Here is an 18,803-nt window from a genome sequence, read left to right as displayed (position 1 = left end):
TTGTAATTGGCTTGGGAGAAATTCACTTAGGGAACACTGAGAAGTTCTGAGTCTAAAAGGATTGCACCGAGTCAATCCGGCCCAAAAAACAACAAGGAATTGTTTTCCTTTAAAATGATGACGTCATCTTGCTGATGATGGAGGCTCGAATAGGTTGCGCGTGAGACTCCATTATCAGCAACATCTGGTATGAATGTGTATGGAGGTATGCATGTGAATGGACTGTGATGGACTGACGACGAAAAGTTTTGACTGACTTGATACTGAGACAATGACTGCACCAACTTTAGGATTAGTAAATGCCAATAAACAATTCATAAACAATTCACCCAGCCGACAAGAGAAGGGTGGATGCTTCGCTTTGTTTTGTTTTTTCAGGAGCAGGAGGATAAGAGAGACTGGAGGAGGAGACTCTAGCTTCACATAAGTATGAACTGCAGACTTAACACTGTGGTTGCTGATTTTGAGTTACCGATGTTTGCATTAAGAAAACTGTGCTATATTAGCTGTGTTTTGAGTAAGGTATCATGTTATATTATTGGGAATGCCAAATGCTACAGTGGAGAAGACTTTTGATGCCACTCATGACTGGAATATGTTATTATTAACCATAGCAGGCCACTGTAAAAAGTCAATTAAATTTTATAGAGGAAAATCGCCAAAATTGAACAATACCTATGAATGACTGGCCACATTCAGAATAGAGATATGCAATAATAAACATTGGTCCACGTGATTTAGGTTCTCACTTGAAATAGTAAGTTATTAAATGTAGAATATAATCGACAGGGACATTTGATAGGATGTGGTACTGAAAAAGAACAAGAGCAAAGTAAATAAAGAAAATATTGTGTTTAGTTTGGATAAATTCAAATTAAACTGTACCATTACACTCAGAGGATCAATATGGAATAAAACATATGCAAAACTTGTAGGAAGTACATGACTGATAACTGTTCTGTCCTGGGCGTTTGTTTCCAGAGCACCCACTTGACCACACCAACAGTTTCTCGCCACCGAGGAGGGGTACTTGCAAAAAGAATAAAATAAAAATCTGAGTTTAACAAAACATTTTAAATGTAAATATCAAGCTTACCTTTCTTTTTCCATGAAATGTGCTTGTGGGCACGCCAGCCATTTTGAAAAGGTGGGCAAAACAATTGGCAAGGCCACACCCCCACACATGTGATATAATTTTAAAGGTACTGTTGCCCTCTCTAAGAAACATCAGGAATTAGAGGAGTGGCAAGTAGAGTATGCGAGCTACAAGCAAAAACTAAAATGTGTACTACAGTGTGCAAAAATGAAATACTGGGTCATCAGGGGGTCATGAGGGACATTTATAAAACTAAAAGTCCCACTAACCTTAAAGTGCACTTGAAAAGCTCACACAAGAAGGTTAACCTAGCTTACCTAGAAGACCTCATCAGGGGGAGCACACTCCCCCTCCTTGAAGAGCTCACCCACTCAACCCGCATCCCCAGAAAACAGCTAACCCCAGATAAGGCAGCGTGATGTATCCCGAGACAACAGGACTGGGACATCTAAATAAAGGTGTGAAACAATCGCCTTCAAAAGGTTATCAATTCACTTCAACCAAAATTAGGACCACACGGTGCGGCAAGAGTTAATAGTTATTAGTCTCAACACCCAAGGATAACCAGAAGAGCATGACTGATATGATGGAACTGGGATTTTGTTACACTTAATTTTTGCAAAACACAAACAAAACTAAATTGAAACTAAGGATTTTCAGAAAATAAAAACTAAACTAAACTAGCAAACAATTGGTAAAAACTGATTAAAACTGATGAAAATTGCAAAACTATTACAACCCTGGTCCAGACTAAGATGGTGTTGGACATCTTCAGGGCAGAAAAGGGTTGGTGTGACCAAGGTGTGGTTTGGCTTGTTGTATGTACATTTCAAAATGTTACAGCTCTGGATGGACCAGTTACCAGGGCATGGAAGGATGACAGACTTTATTACATGAGGAGAAGGGACATTTTCGGGATCGAAGATCCTCAGGGATGACAAGGCTGGAGCAACGGTACTCGAGAGAAGAATTTCTGATACTTTCTGAGATATGATGTCACCAACCTTCTCTTTTAATTGTCTAGCTCCAATGAATTGACACATGGGAGTGTGTCAAAAAGGGGGAGTTGAGTTTGAACATCAAACAATGGTGATATGAAAATTTCTATGAGTTTATTTTTGTGTTTAATAAATTAGCTATGGTAAAACTTAAGCTTATAATGTGTTAGACTTAGAAAGGGTTCACTAATTTTTGATTTCTTTTACACACACATAGATTATGATTAGAATAAGTCCTGAACATAATATTTTAAACCAAATTTGAATCATTAGAAGAACAATGGATAACAATATTAGATTATCAAGGCTAGGGAGAGAGGTGTTTTGGTTTTCTGTCTCTTGCAGAGAAAGGAACAGACACCAGACGGGGACCCGGAGATGTGAGGACCCTTCACAGCAGGGACAGATGTAGGGACTGCCGAGACAGCAACTGGGGTCAAGTGTCATGACGTTTGGGCTCCTGGAGAAGATGGATCCCACAAACACAGCAATAACCATGAAGGGGTTGGCGAAAACCAGGAACACCAGACCAACGAGGTTCGAGAGGCTCTTGGCAAAAAGGGGGACACGCCGGTGACCCCAAAACACACAGATCCTTGTTTGAAATCGGGGCAGAATAATCCCCAGAACTGTGCAATGACTAAAGGGTGGTCTAACCCCGGAGGTCGAAGAAAGAAGCTGAGAATCACCCAAACTGGAAGACACTGGTAGCTGCAGCAATAAAAATAAAGGTTAAAAGCTCCTTAGACAGAGGTTCTAGTCTAAGTACATTTGAAAGGTATAAGGGGGCATTAAAATGGGAGTGGAAAACTGGAGCACCAAAATAAAGCTGTGGGAGAATTGGGGAGTGATGGGAGAGTCATCTGTAACTGCTGTTATGGTTGTAAATCTAACTTTGCTTGCATCTGAACTGCGTGAACACAGAGGTCATCCCACATATGGTCCACCCGTTAAAGGGGGACAGAGGGCCTCAGGATCAAGAAAACCTGGACCTTGCGACCCTGGAGTGCATGTTGTAAGTGATCTCTTTCAGAGATCAAAAGGGGGAATTATTAGATTATTCTGTTATTATATGTTACCTTATATATGTAATCAAAGTAGTTGAATTAGAATACTGCTGTAGATCACATTATACCCTTTAATATAGAGTGTGTGAGCTGTATGTAGTTTAGTTCTCATTATACTTTTGAGTTAACAGAACATATTCACATATTAGTTCATTAGATAAATGTGCATCACTCTGTATCCTTGATCTGCTGGGAATGTGTTACACTGTTTTCTTGACATGCTTAATTGTTGAATCATGAAGAGAAGGTTGTAAGCAGGAGACTCTGTGTCTAAAGACAGGGGAGATAGATAGACCACATTCCACACCCCCACCTTACAGAAAGCAGAGAAACAACTGCCGAGGTCATAACTTAGGCGCTGTAACAGAGAAAAAATGTGATGTTTTGGCTTTTACGACTAGCTGGGGGCCACTAGAGACTATAAAAAGCTGAGCAACCCGTCACCATTTTGAGACATGTGCCTGACCCTCTGGTAGCATCTCTCCCGTCCGGACGTTGTAATGCTCTTATTGTTGAATTGTGTGGAAATAAATGATTGTTGATTGAGCATTGATACACCGAGTATTGTCCCTCCTTCAGCCCAAAGATTCAAAGAATTGGGAGATTTCAACAAGAGTAAGACTGTAATTGACCCTTTATCATCATTATGGTCCCGCAGCGAATGAGGGAGCAGTAATCCCCCTGTTCTTCCTAGCCGCTTGTTTTCAAAGCATAAATTCCAGCAGAGGATTTCCACATATTTGGTCAGAGTTTTCATGAAAGAGATGGAAACGTGTTATTGTGTTCATGCATTTGCTCTTTCAGTATTTGCCTTTTTTGTTTCTTGTCCCTTTTCATTCACTTTGCTTTCTTGTTGCCTTATATTCCTTCTTGTTTCTTTCCTCCCCACCCTATACATCATGTCAAAGGAAATCGTGCTTCTCAAGGATTTATGATTGGAATAACAAGGACCATGTGCTTGCAGGAAGTTAATGTTTCAATGTACAGTGCTACAAGATGCACTTTTTTTGGTTTATGACGGAGGTTGAATGTTTGAAGAGCACCAAAACATTACCCAGAGCAGACGCTTACGTTAATAATCCTTGTTCTCGCTTTGGCTAAAACAAGACAGACACAGAGAGGTCTGTAGCTGAGGTAATTATCATTTAATGATTTTTTTTGCTTTTTCTTTTTCCAGCAGCCATTAGCCTTGCACGCACCTAAAATGTACAGATGTGTGTGTTTCTGTGTGTGCGTCTGGGGGTAAAGGGGGGGCTGAATATATGCCAAAAATGTATTTGGCATATATTCAGCTTGGTGAACGTGCGGGCAGATGTGTAAAATAAATATATTCCTCAGTTAACCTGCAATTTTACATGAGGCTTCAGCAAAGTCCCATATTCACTAGTGTTTATATTCAAACTGACCCAAGGAACAGGATTTATATGTGTGCAGCTGTTAACAACAGAAGTAAAAGTCTACAATTCTGAACCATTTATTATCTCTGAAATCCAGCTTGTTTTCAATATGCAGATATAAAAAAAGGAAATTCTATCCTTTTGTGCATTTGTAGAAAATCACAAAAAGCATTTTTTGACTGACCTGTTGCTTCCTCGGGTGTCCAGTAGCCTGATGTGTCACATATGTGAGTTGAGGAAGCCTCATAAGCATACTGGTGGAAGATGCCATCTTTCTCACAATCTCCACAATTGATCTCAGATACACGCAATGAGGAGCTGAGGCGAAAGGAAACAGGTCCACTAATTATGGCATTTTTATTCTATATAAACAAAACAAGAAAGCTGAAACTGACCTAGAAGACACACAAGAAAATTAAACATATTTCGCAAACACAAAGTGGCCACTAGTTTGACCTGTGGAGGAGGTCGTTTCAGGCACAGTCACACTAGTACCTACATGCACTGCACTAAGTCAACAAGGCGTATGAAATTTCAAACTCTCCCAGGTTGAAATGCCAGCTTTCTTTTGCCCACATCTGGTGATGCCACCAGCTGAGAATTCCATAATACACTTCACACTTGTGAGTTGTTTATTCCAATTTTTCCACAGGTGTTTTCGTCCAGATGCTCTCGGTGCAGTGGTGAATACAAAATAAAAAAGACCAATAAAACAATTACTGGAAAGTGTAATCAAACATTAACTCCAATGCCTGGTTTTGATTGCATCCAGAACATTTTTAATCACCATATAAAGAGACTTGTCCGGTGGAAGCAATGTGCTCATGGCTCACTAATGCAGTTAAATTATGCACATTTTATAAATTGGAGTGTTCATAGAGTGATTTATGTGCACAAGTGATGAAAATTGCAGTTCTTTGTTAATAGTTTTAACCCTGCAAGAGACCTGCCCAAGGTTTACCCTGCCTCTTGGACAACCAGACATGTATGGATGGTTAAAAACAGCTTTGAATGGATAGAAACAAAAGAACTCATGCAATCATACCTTTGATAAAGTGACCCCCTGATAGGTGGGAGCCAATAAATCGAGACAGAATCTGTGCTCTGGTCAGTCACTATGGGGGCCAGTGGGATGGGGGCAGGTTGAGGGTCCATCAGCCACTTCTGGTAGACCAAGTCTAGATAGCAGTGCATCCTGGCCACTTGGTTTGGAGTGAAATGGTTGGTGCAGTTATCATCTGTGAAGACAGAAGAATCCAGTAAATCTTTGAGGGTCAAATTAACACACTAGCCTTTAAATAACCGAAGTACTAAACACATGGCTAGAAATAATTACATCAGACATGTGCTGAGAGGAGACGCAATTACACATGCCAGTCCTTAACCTCTTAAGCACCCACGCACCAGAAGATGGGCGCAAAAGGGAGGAGATCACAGAGATCAGAAAACCACTGGGGGCTTAACAGGCTAATAAGCTTTTGTTGGCTTTTTAAATACACTGGGTGGTAACAGCTTGAGGATATGGACAGAAATTACTAAACCATAACATAATTGTATAATTACACACTCACATTGATTGATTGATTGAGTGATTATACTTTACTTCAGAGTGGATGGTAATTCTCAGTAATGCACTTTTAACTGCCATACTGTTAATAATATTACTGTATATATTACATATACATTGTAACACCTGAGCATTTTGTTCATCTGTTTCACCTGTGTAACTCATGTAATTGCTGTAAGGAGTGTTCAGGTAGGTGGTGACGCCACATGTGTCGTTGACAGCTCCGGGGTCATGGCAGGCTTTGGATTTAGGTGTTGGGGCAGTGTCAGCACACAGATCACCCGTCTCCATGGATGGGGTGGTCTCCTGCACAAAATATGTATGGTATGCATGGTAAGAGAGGGCATGTGATGTAACACTGCTGGAGTCAAATTGTTGAATGTTGTCATTGTGCTTCTTGAATTTGTAAAGTTTTAGTTCGAGCAGCAGGATCAAAGACATTCCTTTGTCTCTGACCTCCTCTCCAGCTACTCTGGTGCTGGGGGAGCTGAAAAGGTCTTATTATAGGCACATCCTATCTGAAAGATCTGTTTGTTGTTGTTTGTTCCTGCTTTTATGATCCTTTTGGTGAGCAGGAGGTCGCACAAACGCACCCCCATGACACACACATTCTCACACACACACACGTTCTTGCACATGCATACACATGCATACAGGTGCTCACACATACACACACATAGTGCCTTGTCTTTTAGAACCATAGGGGGGTTTTACGAGGGGAGGTGCTTGTGTTGTGTAAACTGTAAGTGTGATGGGAATAAAAGGCTACGAGGAGGGCTGCTCTTTGAAGGAGTTGGGCTGGAGACAGGTGAGGAGCGTTAAGCTCCACGGACCTGGTTCCGACTAGCCTTCCCTCGCTAGCGAGTAAAAGACCGGTTGAAGATGTTCTGTCTTGTCTTCGTCCTTCACGAGAATAATTTTCTAAACTAGCGGGGCCTGTGGAAGCACAGACTCAACAAAAACATTTAAAGATGCTATTATTAGTTTTTTACTTATGTGGGTTTTCCAATCAGAAATAATTCCATAAATTAGCATTATCACAAATAGCAGAATTTAAAAGTCCTACCTGACACGGATCATGACAGGAGTCCCGTTCACTCACGCCCTTGAAGACATGGTACAGTCCAAATATGTGTCCCATCTCATGGATCATTGTGTTGGAGTGGCCCGTGGTGCCAAAGTAGGAGGGATTCAGGACCATCCCGCCTGGATATAAGCGGTAAAAATCGCAGTATTGGTTACAACATTATTACCGTCTAGTAAGCTGTGGTTCTTGAAAAGCCAGCCAGATAGAAAATGCAATGTTTTTTAAGTGGCAACGTGAAAAGAGAGAAAAATGATTTGCGATTACCCACTTTGACAGGATGTCTCTGATTGTAACTGTGGTTCAGTATCCATGTGACAGACAATAAAAAAATGTTACATTTGGTAAAAGTTAGGTTACAGCTGGGAAATGTCATGGTGGGGGTTAAATGGAAAAAAATTAAGGCTACATAAATATCTGAAACCACTAACGAAGCATGCGAGAGATAACGGTTTAAAAAGACAACAGACACAATTTGGGAACTCCAAAAAACAAAAGCCAACTAAGTGGGAGGCAGATTTTTTTGCAGCATCCTTATAATCACAGGATTAACAGCACACATGGGTTATTGGTTTTCTAATTAGAAACACTGGCTAAAGACATTAAGCAATGAAGACATTAAATACGTAGACACTAAACAGCAGGGCCTCCAGAGACAATTTGTCATCCTCTAACGTGTTGGTTTAAACAGAGACAGATGCCGTGCAGCTGAAATACATGTCTGAACTTAATTTGCCGCTTTAATTCAAAAATATAATTGTGGCTTTGACCATTAGTATCAATGCAATACTTAATATTTTAATCTAATTAATAGCCACAGAATAATGACACCATTAAGTGTTTTTTTCCTCAGCAACAGCAGCATACTGTATTCCCTTTGATACGAAACATCAGAGATAAAAAATGGTTGGATGGATTTGACTGTGTTCATTGGTCCCATAGTGTGCACATTCTTTTCTTTACTTCAGCGAATATCACCCAACATTAAACAACTCCAAACAAATATGGCTGAGATGGTCAGTGATAAATACACTTTATTGATTTTCTGCTGGTCAAACTGTGATTTTTAATTTTTTGAATTTTTTTAAGGAATGCATTTGTTTTGCTTCAAGTGAGTCGTGTAATATTATTTGCCAGTCAAACTGATGGTTAATGACGAGCATGAGACTTGAAATGAACCTGTTATGTTTATGTCTCAATAACCAGCTCACTCTATACTATAACATTACGAAAAACCACATCAAAATATAAAAGAGTTAAAAAATGAATATCTGTGGTGGACCACTAGAGGGCTCCACTCACACCCAGTGTAGAGGAAGTGTGTTCCTGTGTTTTGTGGCGCGATATGCGCAGTTGATGTTGGAGACGAATAAAGAAGGAGTGAGAACTGAGAGCTGTGTCGTTGATGCTTACCTCCACATATCCATATTTATTCTAATGAATTCTGTGCATCTTCCTCCAATGACTTGGCCAAAATTGCCATTAGACAGCTTTTCCATATTTTCTGACATATTTTGACGGCTGCACAGGTTAAATGTGTTTCAAACACAGAGAGACGGTGGAGACAGGAGTCGAACCACCCGTGCAGCATGCACACAATAAAGATTATCAGATGATACTGGTTTACAATTTAACCATAGTACTACTTCATTATTGTTTATATCAGTTGATTATTTTATTAACATGTTACATTATGTAACATTATGTTAGAAATAACTTGACTTTCATTTTTGAACTGGGTATATATTTTATATATCTAGTATTTACCTAATATTTATATCATAACCACTTCATCAAGATGTATTCGTTCCATGTATACTGCTTTTGAGTCAATTTACTATTGTGTTGTGACACATGAAGAGAAGTACAAATTAATAAAGAACAGCTGTTAAGTAGGCATGGCTGCCAACAATGGTACAGAGCCCACACTGCTATTTGTTTGTTTGGTGGTTGTTGGGTTGATTATCCTTCCAGTGGAAAGAGGAATAAAGATTTGAAAGAAAAAAGAGGGAGTGTAATGTGTCAGGAAAATCTCTACCAGCTCCAGCTGCTCTTCCCATGTAATTTGAAAGGGCCCCTAACCCTAAACAAAGCATGGAGAGAAAGGGCAAAGCTACAGCTAAAGAGAAAAGCAGATAGGGTGAGAGGCACAAACAGAAAGTTAGAAAATAGATGACAGACAGAGAAAGCTGAAAAAAGTGCAACATGAAAAACAAAATATGTCGCATTAGTAAAGCTCAATATAAATCCACTCACCTTGGTGTGTAAGAGCTTCCTTTGCCCACGGCCAGGTCGCAGCTCCTGCCAGCTCTTGACGCATTGAGTTGCTTGCAAAGAAGACGTTGAGTGTGTCTGTGCCGCTCAGCTTTAGTTCCTCCTTTAGTTCTTTCACACTTATATAAGCCCTGTATATATTTAAAGGAGAGAAAACATGCAAACATCAGAATGTTTCGTAGTTCAAAGAGTGATTTAGTAGCCGAAAAAGCTAAATGCACACCTATCATCCATAACAGTATGACCTCTGACCGGTGAAGTGAATAACACTGATTATCTCTATATCATGACACCAGTTATTGGGTGGGATACATTAGGGACCAACTGAACATTTCTCCTGAAATTTAATGTATTAGAAGCAGGAAAAATGAGCAAGTGTAAGGATTTGAGTCAGTTTGACGAGGGTCAAATTGTGAAGGCTAGACGACTGGGTAGAGCGTCTCCACAACTGCAGCTCGTGTGGGGTGTACCCAGTCTGCAGTGGTCAGTATTGATCAAAGGTGGTCCAAGTAAGGAACAGTGGTGAACCAGGGACATGGTCATGGAAGTGAAGGCTGGTCCATGTGGTCCAATCCCACAGATGAGCTACTGATACTCACATTACCCAGTGCATCATAGTTTGTTGCAGATAGGGTTACAGACCAGTTAGGGTGCCCATGCTGGACTGGACCAAAGAGGAATGGAAGAGGGTGGCCTGGTCTGATGAATCTGGATGCGTATGCATCGCATACCTGGAGATTTCTTGGTACTATGATGCATTGAAGGAAAAATGCAAGCCAGCAGAGGCAGTGTAAAGCTTTGGCCATTGTTTTGCTTTGGAACTTTGGGTCCTGCCATTCATATGGATGTTACTTTGACATGTGCCATCTACCTAAGAACTGTTGTAAACCATGTACACCCCTTCACGGAAATGGTATTTCCTGATGGCTGTGTCTGCTTTCAGCTCTGCCACAAAGCAAACAATGGTTCGGGAATGGTTTGGTTTTATTCTGCAGTTATAATGTTATAATGTTATATAATATGCGTTCCCAAAAATAAAACTGATTACATAGTTCAAAGCTTAAAGTTAGAAAATTAACCAATTTTACAAGCAGTTGCTTCTCTAAATGTTGTTGTAATAGTGTGCTATAGTAGGGAAGCTAATACAAAACACTGTATAGAACAAGAAAAAAGAAAGAAAAAAGAAGAGAAACGTGGAAATAAAAGATAGCCTCAGGAGGGGAAATTTTGGAGGAAAATATTTGTCTGGCTTATAATTCGGGAAGAGTTGTCTCACAAGCTGTGTATCGTTGAGTGTGGTGCTAGGCTATTCTAACATTTAGCATTGGCAGCAGAAAGTAAAAAATAAATAAATAATAACTAAAAATACACAACAACGTACCAAACATCCTTAATTAAACATTGTTTATCCTTAGAGACATATGCGTAGTCAGTGTGCTCCAGTGTGAGCTTACCCTCAAACTAGAATAAGTGACAGTCAGAGTTCCTTATTAGAAGTTAAAGACTGGCATAGTCAAAGAGCTCTTACACAGTTGTTTTCAGTTAAGTTGGCTGATTATGTTCCTCTTTGTGTTTCACTTGATTAGCATCTACTTTTTTCTCTCTGATGTGCCAGTTACAACCTATAGTTGCAGCAGGTGTTGTGTAAGAGTGACATAAACCTTAGCTCAGTTGATTTGTACTTGTACAGTAAATGTAGTCTATCATATATTAAAATCAGATGGATTAGCATTAGCTCAGCTAAGTGGTAAAAGAAAGGCTCAGAACACATATCTCCAGTAGATATCTCTTCTCACCCAACTCACAGCATGAAAGAAAACAAGTACATTTCACATAATATCTTTGCAAGCAAGGAGACAAGCATTCACCAGATAATTCTATACCTTGCTAGTATGGTTTTGGGTCCGTATTTATCTTGAGAACTTTCTTGGTTTTTCATTACAAAGATTTAACAAGGTGCTGGAAACATTCCTCAGAGATTTTGATGCATATTTGACATCCAACACATCGCACAGTTGCTGCAGATTTGTCGGCTGCAAAGGCGCTGTATTGGTTTGCGATCTGGTGACTGTGGAGGCTGTTTGAATACAGTGATATCATTGTCATGTTCAACAGACCTTGTTGAGAACATCTTTGTCATGTGGATTTTATCCTGCTGGAACCATCAAAAGATAGGCTGGGTGCAGACCGTGGTCGTAAAGCAGCAATACTCATGTAGGCCTCAATCGAGACAATGCTCAGCTGATACTAAGAGGCTAAAAGTATGCCATGAAAATATCCCAACTCCACCAGCACCCTGAACCGTTGATGAGTGTACATCCTGATTGGGGTGAGCAAATTGGTCTCATTAGAATCTGTTTAAAGACAGATGGTCAGTGCAGAGTATCTCTTTACTTAAATCCATCAATATTCCTCTCAGATCTCTCTCTGCCTACAAAAATGACCTTAGGACACTTTCATGTGTGACGCTAAGGTTGTTTTTCCTCGGCTGCTGTGAGGTCACATGTCATTTTTCTCCTTTGGTTTCATAGCTTGAAAGCTATGTCACCTATTACCATTGCTGGGTCTGAAAGTCATGCAGTGTGACTGCCCAGTGCCTCCATGCCAGACAGTTTAGGCTTTTATCCAGGTCTGTTTTTGCATGTGGAGTCTTCTACTCATGCACTAGCACAGAGGTAGGTCAGATTACTTCATATTTATAAGAATATATTCTGGTAAGTGCATGAATCATGCATAACTTTGTTTGTGAAGTCTTGTTTTTTGGGGGTTTTTTCATCACGCACAGGCCATGCTTTCAGAGTGTTTTTCTTTTTTTATTATTATAACGTAATGGATTGTTGTTTCATGTTGTATGTTTTGAGCCAGGAGTTCAGGTTTTATGTGGTTGATCAATTTCAGCTGTAGGGCTTACTTTGTTGAAGAATTCTGAGCCATAATCTAAATTTACTTCATTTGAATTCTCGTGTTTTACTTCTCGTAAGTTTGTCAAAAAAAGTTTATGCTTTTGATTAGGCTCAGAAGCAGGTTTACATTTATTAATAGTAAAAGGTTAAAAAGCATTAGAAATATCATTATATATTTGCTCATTAAAGGATTGAGGTTTGGCTTAGTGCTCCTTACATTGTTCCAAGAACCTGAAGGATAGACAGATGAAATGAGAAAACAGTAATCCCCATCCTCTCACACGCCACTGCCAATGCACCATTAAGTAAGGCACTTCAAACTGGTCCAAAGTTGCTCAGCAGCCAAGAACCATACATCTGGCAAGTACTCTTAATGCAATCCCTCCTTCAGTGCATGTGTTGTACAGTAAATAAGAATGTGTTTCCTCGGGCACTTTGCCTGACTAAATAGGGTTTAAGATTTAAGATGCTTCAGGGAAACCCTCCTCACACTACATTACTGAAGCAGAGTTCAGTTGAGGCTGCGTGCAGTATTCATCACCCCAGGGCGATGCAATTACAAGTGACAGAAAGTTGATCACTAAAGAGTTGACTCTTCAACTTCTCAGACTCAGAGGATGCCTCAGTGGAAGACTACGGCCAACCTGGCAAATAATAAATGGCTCTACATGATTGAAATGAAAACCCCGGTTATGCATTAACAACATTTGCGGCTAAGTCAAGCGCAGCATGAGTCAACAGCAGAGTCAGCACCAGCGCAGTTACCATGTAAAGCTGTAGATGTGCATCCATTCAAAATATTACTGTTGACAAGTCAGTTACTTTGAACCAGAAGACAGACTGTGAAAATGTCACGGCGGCAGCAGGCAAACATTTTACCATGTTGCGCACTTTACTGTGCACCTCGCTTGCCTTTCAACAATTTTGTCTTTTAACTAAGGTCAAAAAAAAGTACGTGCAGTTACTCATTTCCCTTTTTTTGCTAATTCTAGTTTTCCTTTTAAGACCTATGAGTGACAGTGTACACAAACAAAGGAGGTGCAGCCTATCCCAGTTGTCAAGAAGTTCATAAACTTCACAATGTCTTTATAATATCGTACCAAATTGCAGTAAGTCTGAACAGAGTTGCTGTGCACACCTTACATATTTTACCTCACCAGACAAAAGACGGTGCAAAACATTTAGATAGCAAAACAAATGTCAGGTACGTACATCATTTTCCAGCATATTTTTAACCCCAGGTGGGGTTAAATGTCAGTCATACATATTTCACCTCTGTAATATTCTTGACATCTAAATTGAGCTAGTTGTAAGTATATTGGAGCTATTTCTCATATTTTGTAAACTTATTGTATTATTTAATTCGTTTAGTCTGTCACTGTTATTGTCTTGGAGCAACTGTAACCCACATAATTAACATAAAGGGATTATTAAAGTATTCTGACTGATTCTGATGTGTCACTTCTTCAAACAATTTTCCAGGAACTTATTTGATGTTTAGCTCCAACAGAGGCTCATACCGAGGATGCTAGCTTGTGTCTGGCTCTGAGCTCTGGATAGCTTTAGCTTTAGCTTTAGCCACTGTGACACTATTAGCTTCTTTACATATTTTACACATACATATTCAGCAGGGTGATTAATGTCTGATTCATTTTGCTGTAACAAACATTTTTGTTGTGGTTCCCCACAGTTTACTTTTGCAAACTTCATTCACAGTGAGGATTTTCCAAGCTAACAACTGGTGTGTGGCTGTGAGTGTATATAAGACTATTTCCACACATGTGTTGCACATGCATGAAACAGCCCAGGTTGTAATCAGTCATATGGAAAGCTGTCCGGTCGGTCACCAGGTCAAAGCAGAAACATTTTGAATAATCCTGCTGATATCTATCCGGATATGGACTGGGTAATGTTTTCAGTATGAAAAGATGCCACATTGTTTGACAAAAAATGAAAATGATGTTATTCAAAGACACCCTGAAAATCAAAATGAAAAAAAGATGCGGCAGGCTAGTCCACTTTGCTGAAATTTCATTACAGAAACTCAAAATAGTACTCAGTAGTTTGCAAGGCCCCCGCATGCCTGACAACACTGGGACATGCTTCTAAAGAGATGACGGATGGTGTCCTGGGGGATCTCCACCCAGATCTGGACCACAGCATCACAAAGCTCCTGGACAGTTTCAGTTAGAACCTGTTTGTGTCAGATGGACCGAGACAGAATGCCCCAGAGGACTCTATTGGATTTTTCTACTGGAATAAAGTGGCCACCGCCTGTGAAACCATTTCTGTTTTAGGGGTTGTTTCATTGTTGCCCCACTAGCGCACATGTTGTTCATTTCATTAACACCAGAGCAGCTGAAACTGATTAACAACGCTCTCTGATACTTGATGTTACACTCTGATTCAAAAGTGTTTTTTGGTTTGGTTATTTTCAAGCAGTGTATAGACAACGACTGCAGAGCTGAATAGGACTCTGGGACTATCGGCTATGTCCATCTTATGGCTAAACTATTTCAGCATACGACTATTTTCTAGTTTCTAGAACTGAAAGTTTCCTTTTATATGTAGCACTACCTAAAATCATCCATTTTGACAGTTAGCCTCCCCTGTAAGAATTGAAAGCTTGGTGGGTGTACTAACAGAAACTAAAAACGTAGCAAACTGGCGAGTTTGCATGCTCTGGCCTAAGTTGACTAGCAGAGAAATGCATAAGGCTTGTGACAGCTTAGCTTAACTGAGCTGAGAGACAGCACTGAATCAATGTCATTCACATGTAGAACTGCTGCTCTAAGAAATATTTATACTTTTACTAGTGAATAAAACACAAGCACATTTAAACTTGACCTAACGTCATGTCACGCACAGAATTCACACGCATGTTATGCACTCCACACTGTATATAAATGCCACTTGTTTTGCACATATTCAACTCTGTATATTTTATATATTTTATTATTATTATTATTATTATTATTTTATTTTATTTTTTTACTATTTAATTTGTAAAAATGTGTATACACACACACACACACACACACACACACACACACACACACACACACACACGTAGGAAAATATTTAGTATACACATCCAGAAATGCATACACTATTATATATTGTACATATATTTATTAGTTTCAGGTTGGCCATTCTTGTATTTTGCTCGTTTGTGTTGTTGTGTTTGCACATCTCTGTTGCTTGTGGGGCTCGCACACAAGAATTTCACTCGCATGTGCTGTGCCAGTGTGCCTGCACATGTGATGTGACAATAAAAAGTGATTTGATTTGATTTGATTTGATTTGATTTGATGAACGAGGCTGTGACGGATGTTTCAGAGGAGCTGCCTGGAACTCTTTGCACATAAGGGCTCTGGCCAGGATTAACTAACCAAAGACTGTTAGCTAATCCAGGACATTTGTCTTAGCGTAAATATACATGATGTCCCCCGCCACCCCATCACTCCCGCCATCCTTGCCTTTCTCTCTCCATTTTTCCCCTTTTGCACTCACTTTCCTTTTTTGCGATGCCAGAATCTCCAGCGTACCTGGCTATTGCTCTAGAACTGGCTCTTGACCGCAAATTTGTGTGGTGACAGCAGCTGGCTTCAAAAACCTCAGGCCTTGTACTGGCCAGCAGCAGCTGCACTCATATAGGGTCCCAAAATCTGAATACCTGGCCAACAGCTCAGAGAGAGAGGGGTGGGGGGGGGGGGGGGGGGCTGCAGTGAAGGGATATCAAAAACCCAGATCCCAAACATAAAAATGCTTCAGTGTTCTGCAAATGCCAGCAAAATGTCATCCTCGCATTAATTCTCTCTCCTGCCTGAGAAAGCTTGAATTGGGATCCAGGTACACAGATGCACACACACATGCTCCCACTCACACACAAGGATTTTCAGCATGCTGAGGTCAGGACCTTTCTAAAAGACCTACATTACTGTTACTCTGCTGAGACCAGTTTTTATGACACCCTGGTCGCCTGTGTATTGGCTGTCCATGTTGTTTTTACTGGAGGGACAGAAGCTTATAGACAGAAATGTTAGCAAGAGTCCCTGCAAAAGTAAACTCGATGCACTGAATTACACACATACCATGACTGGAGAGTTTTGCTTTCATTATCTAAACTGCAGAAGATTTCTTTAGGAAAGCAAACAAAAAAACAAAAAACAAATCCAGATCCATAATTTTAAAAGATATATTAGAATCAAACATGTTGTAATTGCCCAGTTAATTTATTTAAGTATAAATATGGTCATATTAAATCTAGAATAACTCAAAGAGGTTTTTTTTATATAGCTAAGGCCAAGGACTAGACCTCTGAATAAAACTGTGTTGGTGCAAAACAACTGAGTGGAGTGGTCTCTGCTGTCCAGTTCTTCATTAGAGTCTATCTCCTCTCTGCAGGGTAGAAAGCTCAGGCTGCGATAGGGAACATTTGACCATTACAACTACCAACCTCATTTTTTCCCCTCTGCCTCTGTGAGTCTATCCCAGCAAGCTCATGACGGGACACCATAAATTTACATCTACTTTTGACACACCCAAAGGGCTTCCTCCATATGGCCAAGCAATGAGACCACACGCACGCAACCCAGCTTTTTTCTTTTTTGCTTCTACTGAACTTTAACATTTAACCTTATGTCCTTTTCCAGCGACAGGATGTTGCACATTCGTACAGATGCAAATATGCACACCTGCTGGCTGCACAGTACGGTTACAGTCTCCATCTCTTGGCCACTGGGAGCTGTCCAGTTAAACATATCTTCTTCTATTGGCCGCTGAAAATGCTGAAGGTTAATCACCTTGCTCACAGGCACTGTTTTTATATTAAGGAAAGTTCAGACTTCCCTGGTGTCTATACCCCAGATTTCGTTGCCAGTTAGTTTACTGACACTTCTTCAGGACAAAGAACAAAAAGCCAGAAATGAAAGATTCCAAGAATAACACATGACCAATGCCCCTGGGGCTAAAATGGGAGTTCACTTCAATTCAATTTTATACCAGTGAAAAGTTTGGACACAACTTTATTTTCATGACTATTTTACATTGTAGATTTTCACTGAAGGCATCAAAACTATGAATGAACACATATGTAATTATGTAGTAAAAAAAATGTGTGAAATAGTTCAAAACACGTTTTATATTTAATTCTTCAAAATAGCCGCCCTTTGATTTGATTACTGCTTTGCACACTCTTGGTCTTCTCTCGATGAGCCTTATGAGGTTGTCACCTGAAATGGTTTTCTTGTCTTGAGGAAGTTCCCAGAGATGCTGAGCACTTGTTTGCGTTTTTGCCTTTACTCTGCGGTCCACCTCATCCCAAACCATCTCGATGGTGTTGGGATGAGGTGGAACCAAAGATCTCTAATTTGGACTCATTAGACCAAAGCACAGATTTCCACTGGTCTAAGCAGAGGTGACTCTTGGTCTTCCTTTCCTGGGGCGTCCTCATGTGAGCCGGTTTTGTCATAGCACTTGATGGTTTTTGCGTCTGCACTTGTGGACACGTTCAAAGTTTTAACAATTTTCCGGACTGACTGACCTTCAGTTCTTAACGTAATGATGGACTGCCATTACTCTTTACTTAGCTGATTGGTTCTTGCCATAATATGAACTCTAACAGTTGACAAAAAAGGCTGTCAGCTGTGTACCAACCTGACTTCTGCACAACACAACTGATGGTCCCAACACCATTTGAAGGCAAGAAATTCCACAAATGAAGCCTGACAGGCACACCTGTGAAGTGACAACCATCTCAGGTGACTACATTATTAAGCTCACTGAGAGAAGGCCAAGGGTTTGCAGAGCTGTCAACAAAGCAAAGGGCGGCAAGAATCTAAAATATAAGACATACTTAGAGTTATTTATCAAATTTTTCTTTGCTACATAATTCCATTTATCTTGGTTCATATATTTGATGTATTCAGTATGGATCAACAACGTCGAAGGTATTAAAATAAAGACAAGTCCATTAAATGAGAAGGTGTGTCCAAACTTTTGACTGGTAGTGTAATTAGTGCCAAAACACAACAGCAGTTGCCTCAAGGAACTTTAGATTGTAAGCTAAACACCAACAACTTGGCAACAGTGGGAAGGAAAAACTCCCTTTTAAAAGGAAGAAACCTCTTATATCTTATCCCGGCTCAGTGTGTGTGTGTGTGTGTGTATGTACAGAAAGCTGGGGTTTTCTGCATGGTAATGAAAATGTATGCTATGCCTTCTAATAATGCAGGCTAAGTGAATCATGTACAAGACTCCCTATTTATTAGATAGAGTCTATTAGATAGATATGATTAAAATTACTGCAGCACTCTACTGTTAATGCCTGGCATGCTCTAACTCTGAGATAAAATATTATGATCAACAGTACCAAACACTGCAGTGGAGTCTAGCAGGACACAGAAGCATTGTCAC

The 18,803-nt window shown here is 40.0% G+C and overlaps 1 protein-coding gene across 1 annotated transcript in view; it reads right to left on the bottom strand.

Moving 5' to 3' along the window:
* Nucleotides 1-18,803, bottom strand: part of pappa2 (pappalysin 2) — a 99,818-nt gene that overhangs the window by 68,351 nt on the left and 12,664 nt on the right. Inside the window, exons 5-9 of the mRNA XM_080906587.1 lie at nt 9,466-9,614; nt 7,192-7,331; nt 6,278-6,431; nt 5,604-5,796; nt 4,743-4,876 (exon numbers count right to left, since the gene is read on the bottom strand). Coding sequence (XP_080762713.1) covers nt 4,743-4,876; nt 5,604-5,796; nt 6,278-6,431; nt 7,192-7,331; nt 9,466-9,614 — 770 coding nt within the window. The remainder of the gene's footprint in view (nt 1-4,742; nt 4,877-5,603; nt 5,797-6,277; nt 6,432-7,191; nt 7,332-9,465; nt 9,615-18,803) is intronic.

Source organism: Rhamphochromis sp. 'chilingali' (assembly GCF_963969265.1).
Source record: "Rhamphochromis sp. 'chilingali' genome assembly, chromosome: 16".
Classification (NCBI taxonomy): Eukaryota; Metazoa; Chordata; class Actinopteri; order Cichliformes; family Cichlidae; genus Rhamphochromis; species Rhamphochromis sp. 'chilingali'.
The sequence above is the reverse complement of the archived record's forward strand: the minus strand, read 5'-3'. Positions and strand labels throughout refer to the sequence as shown.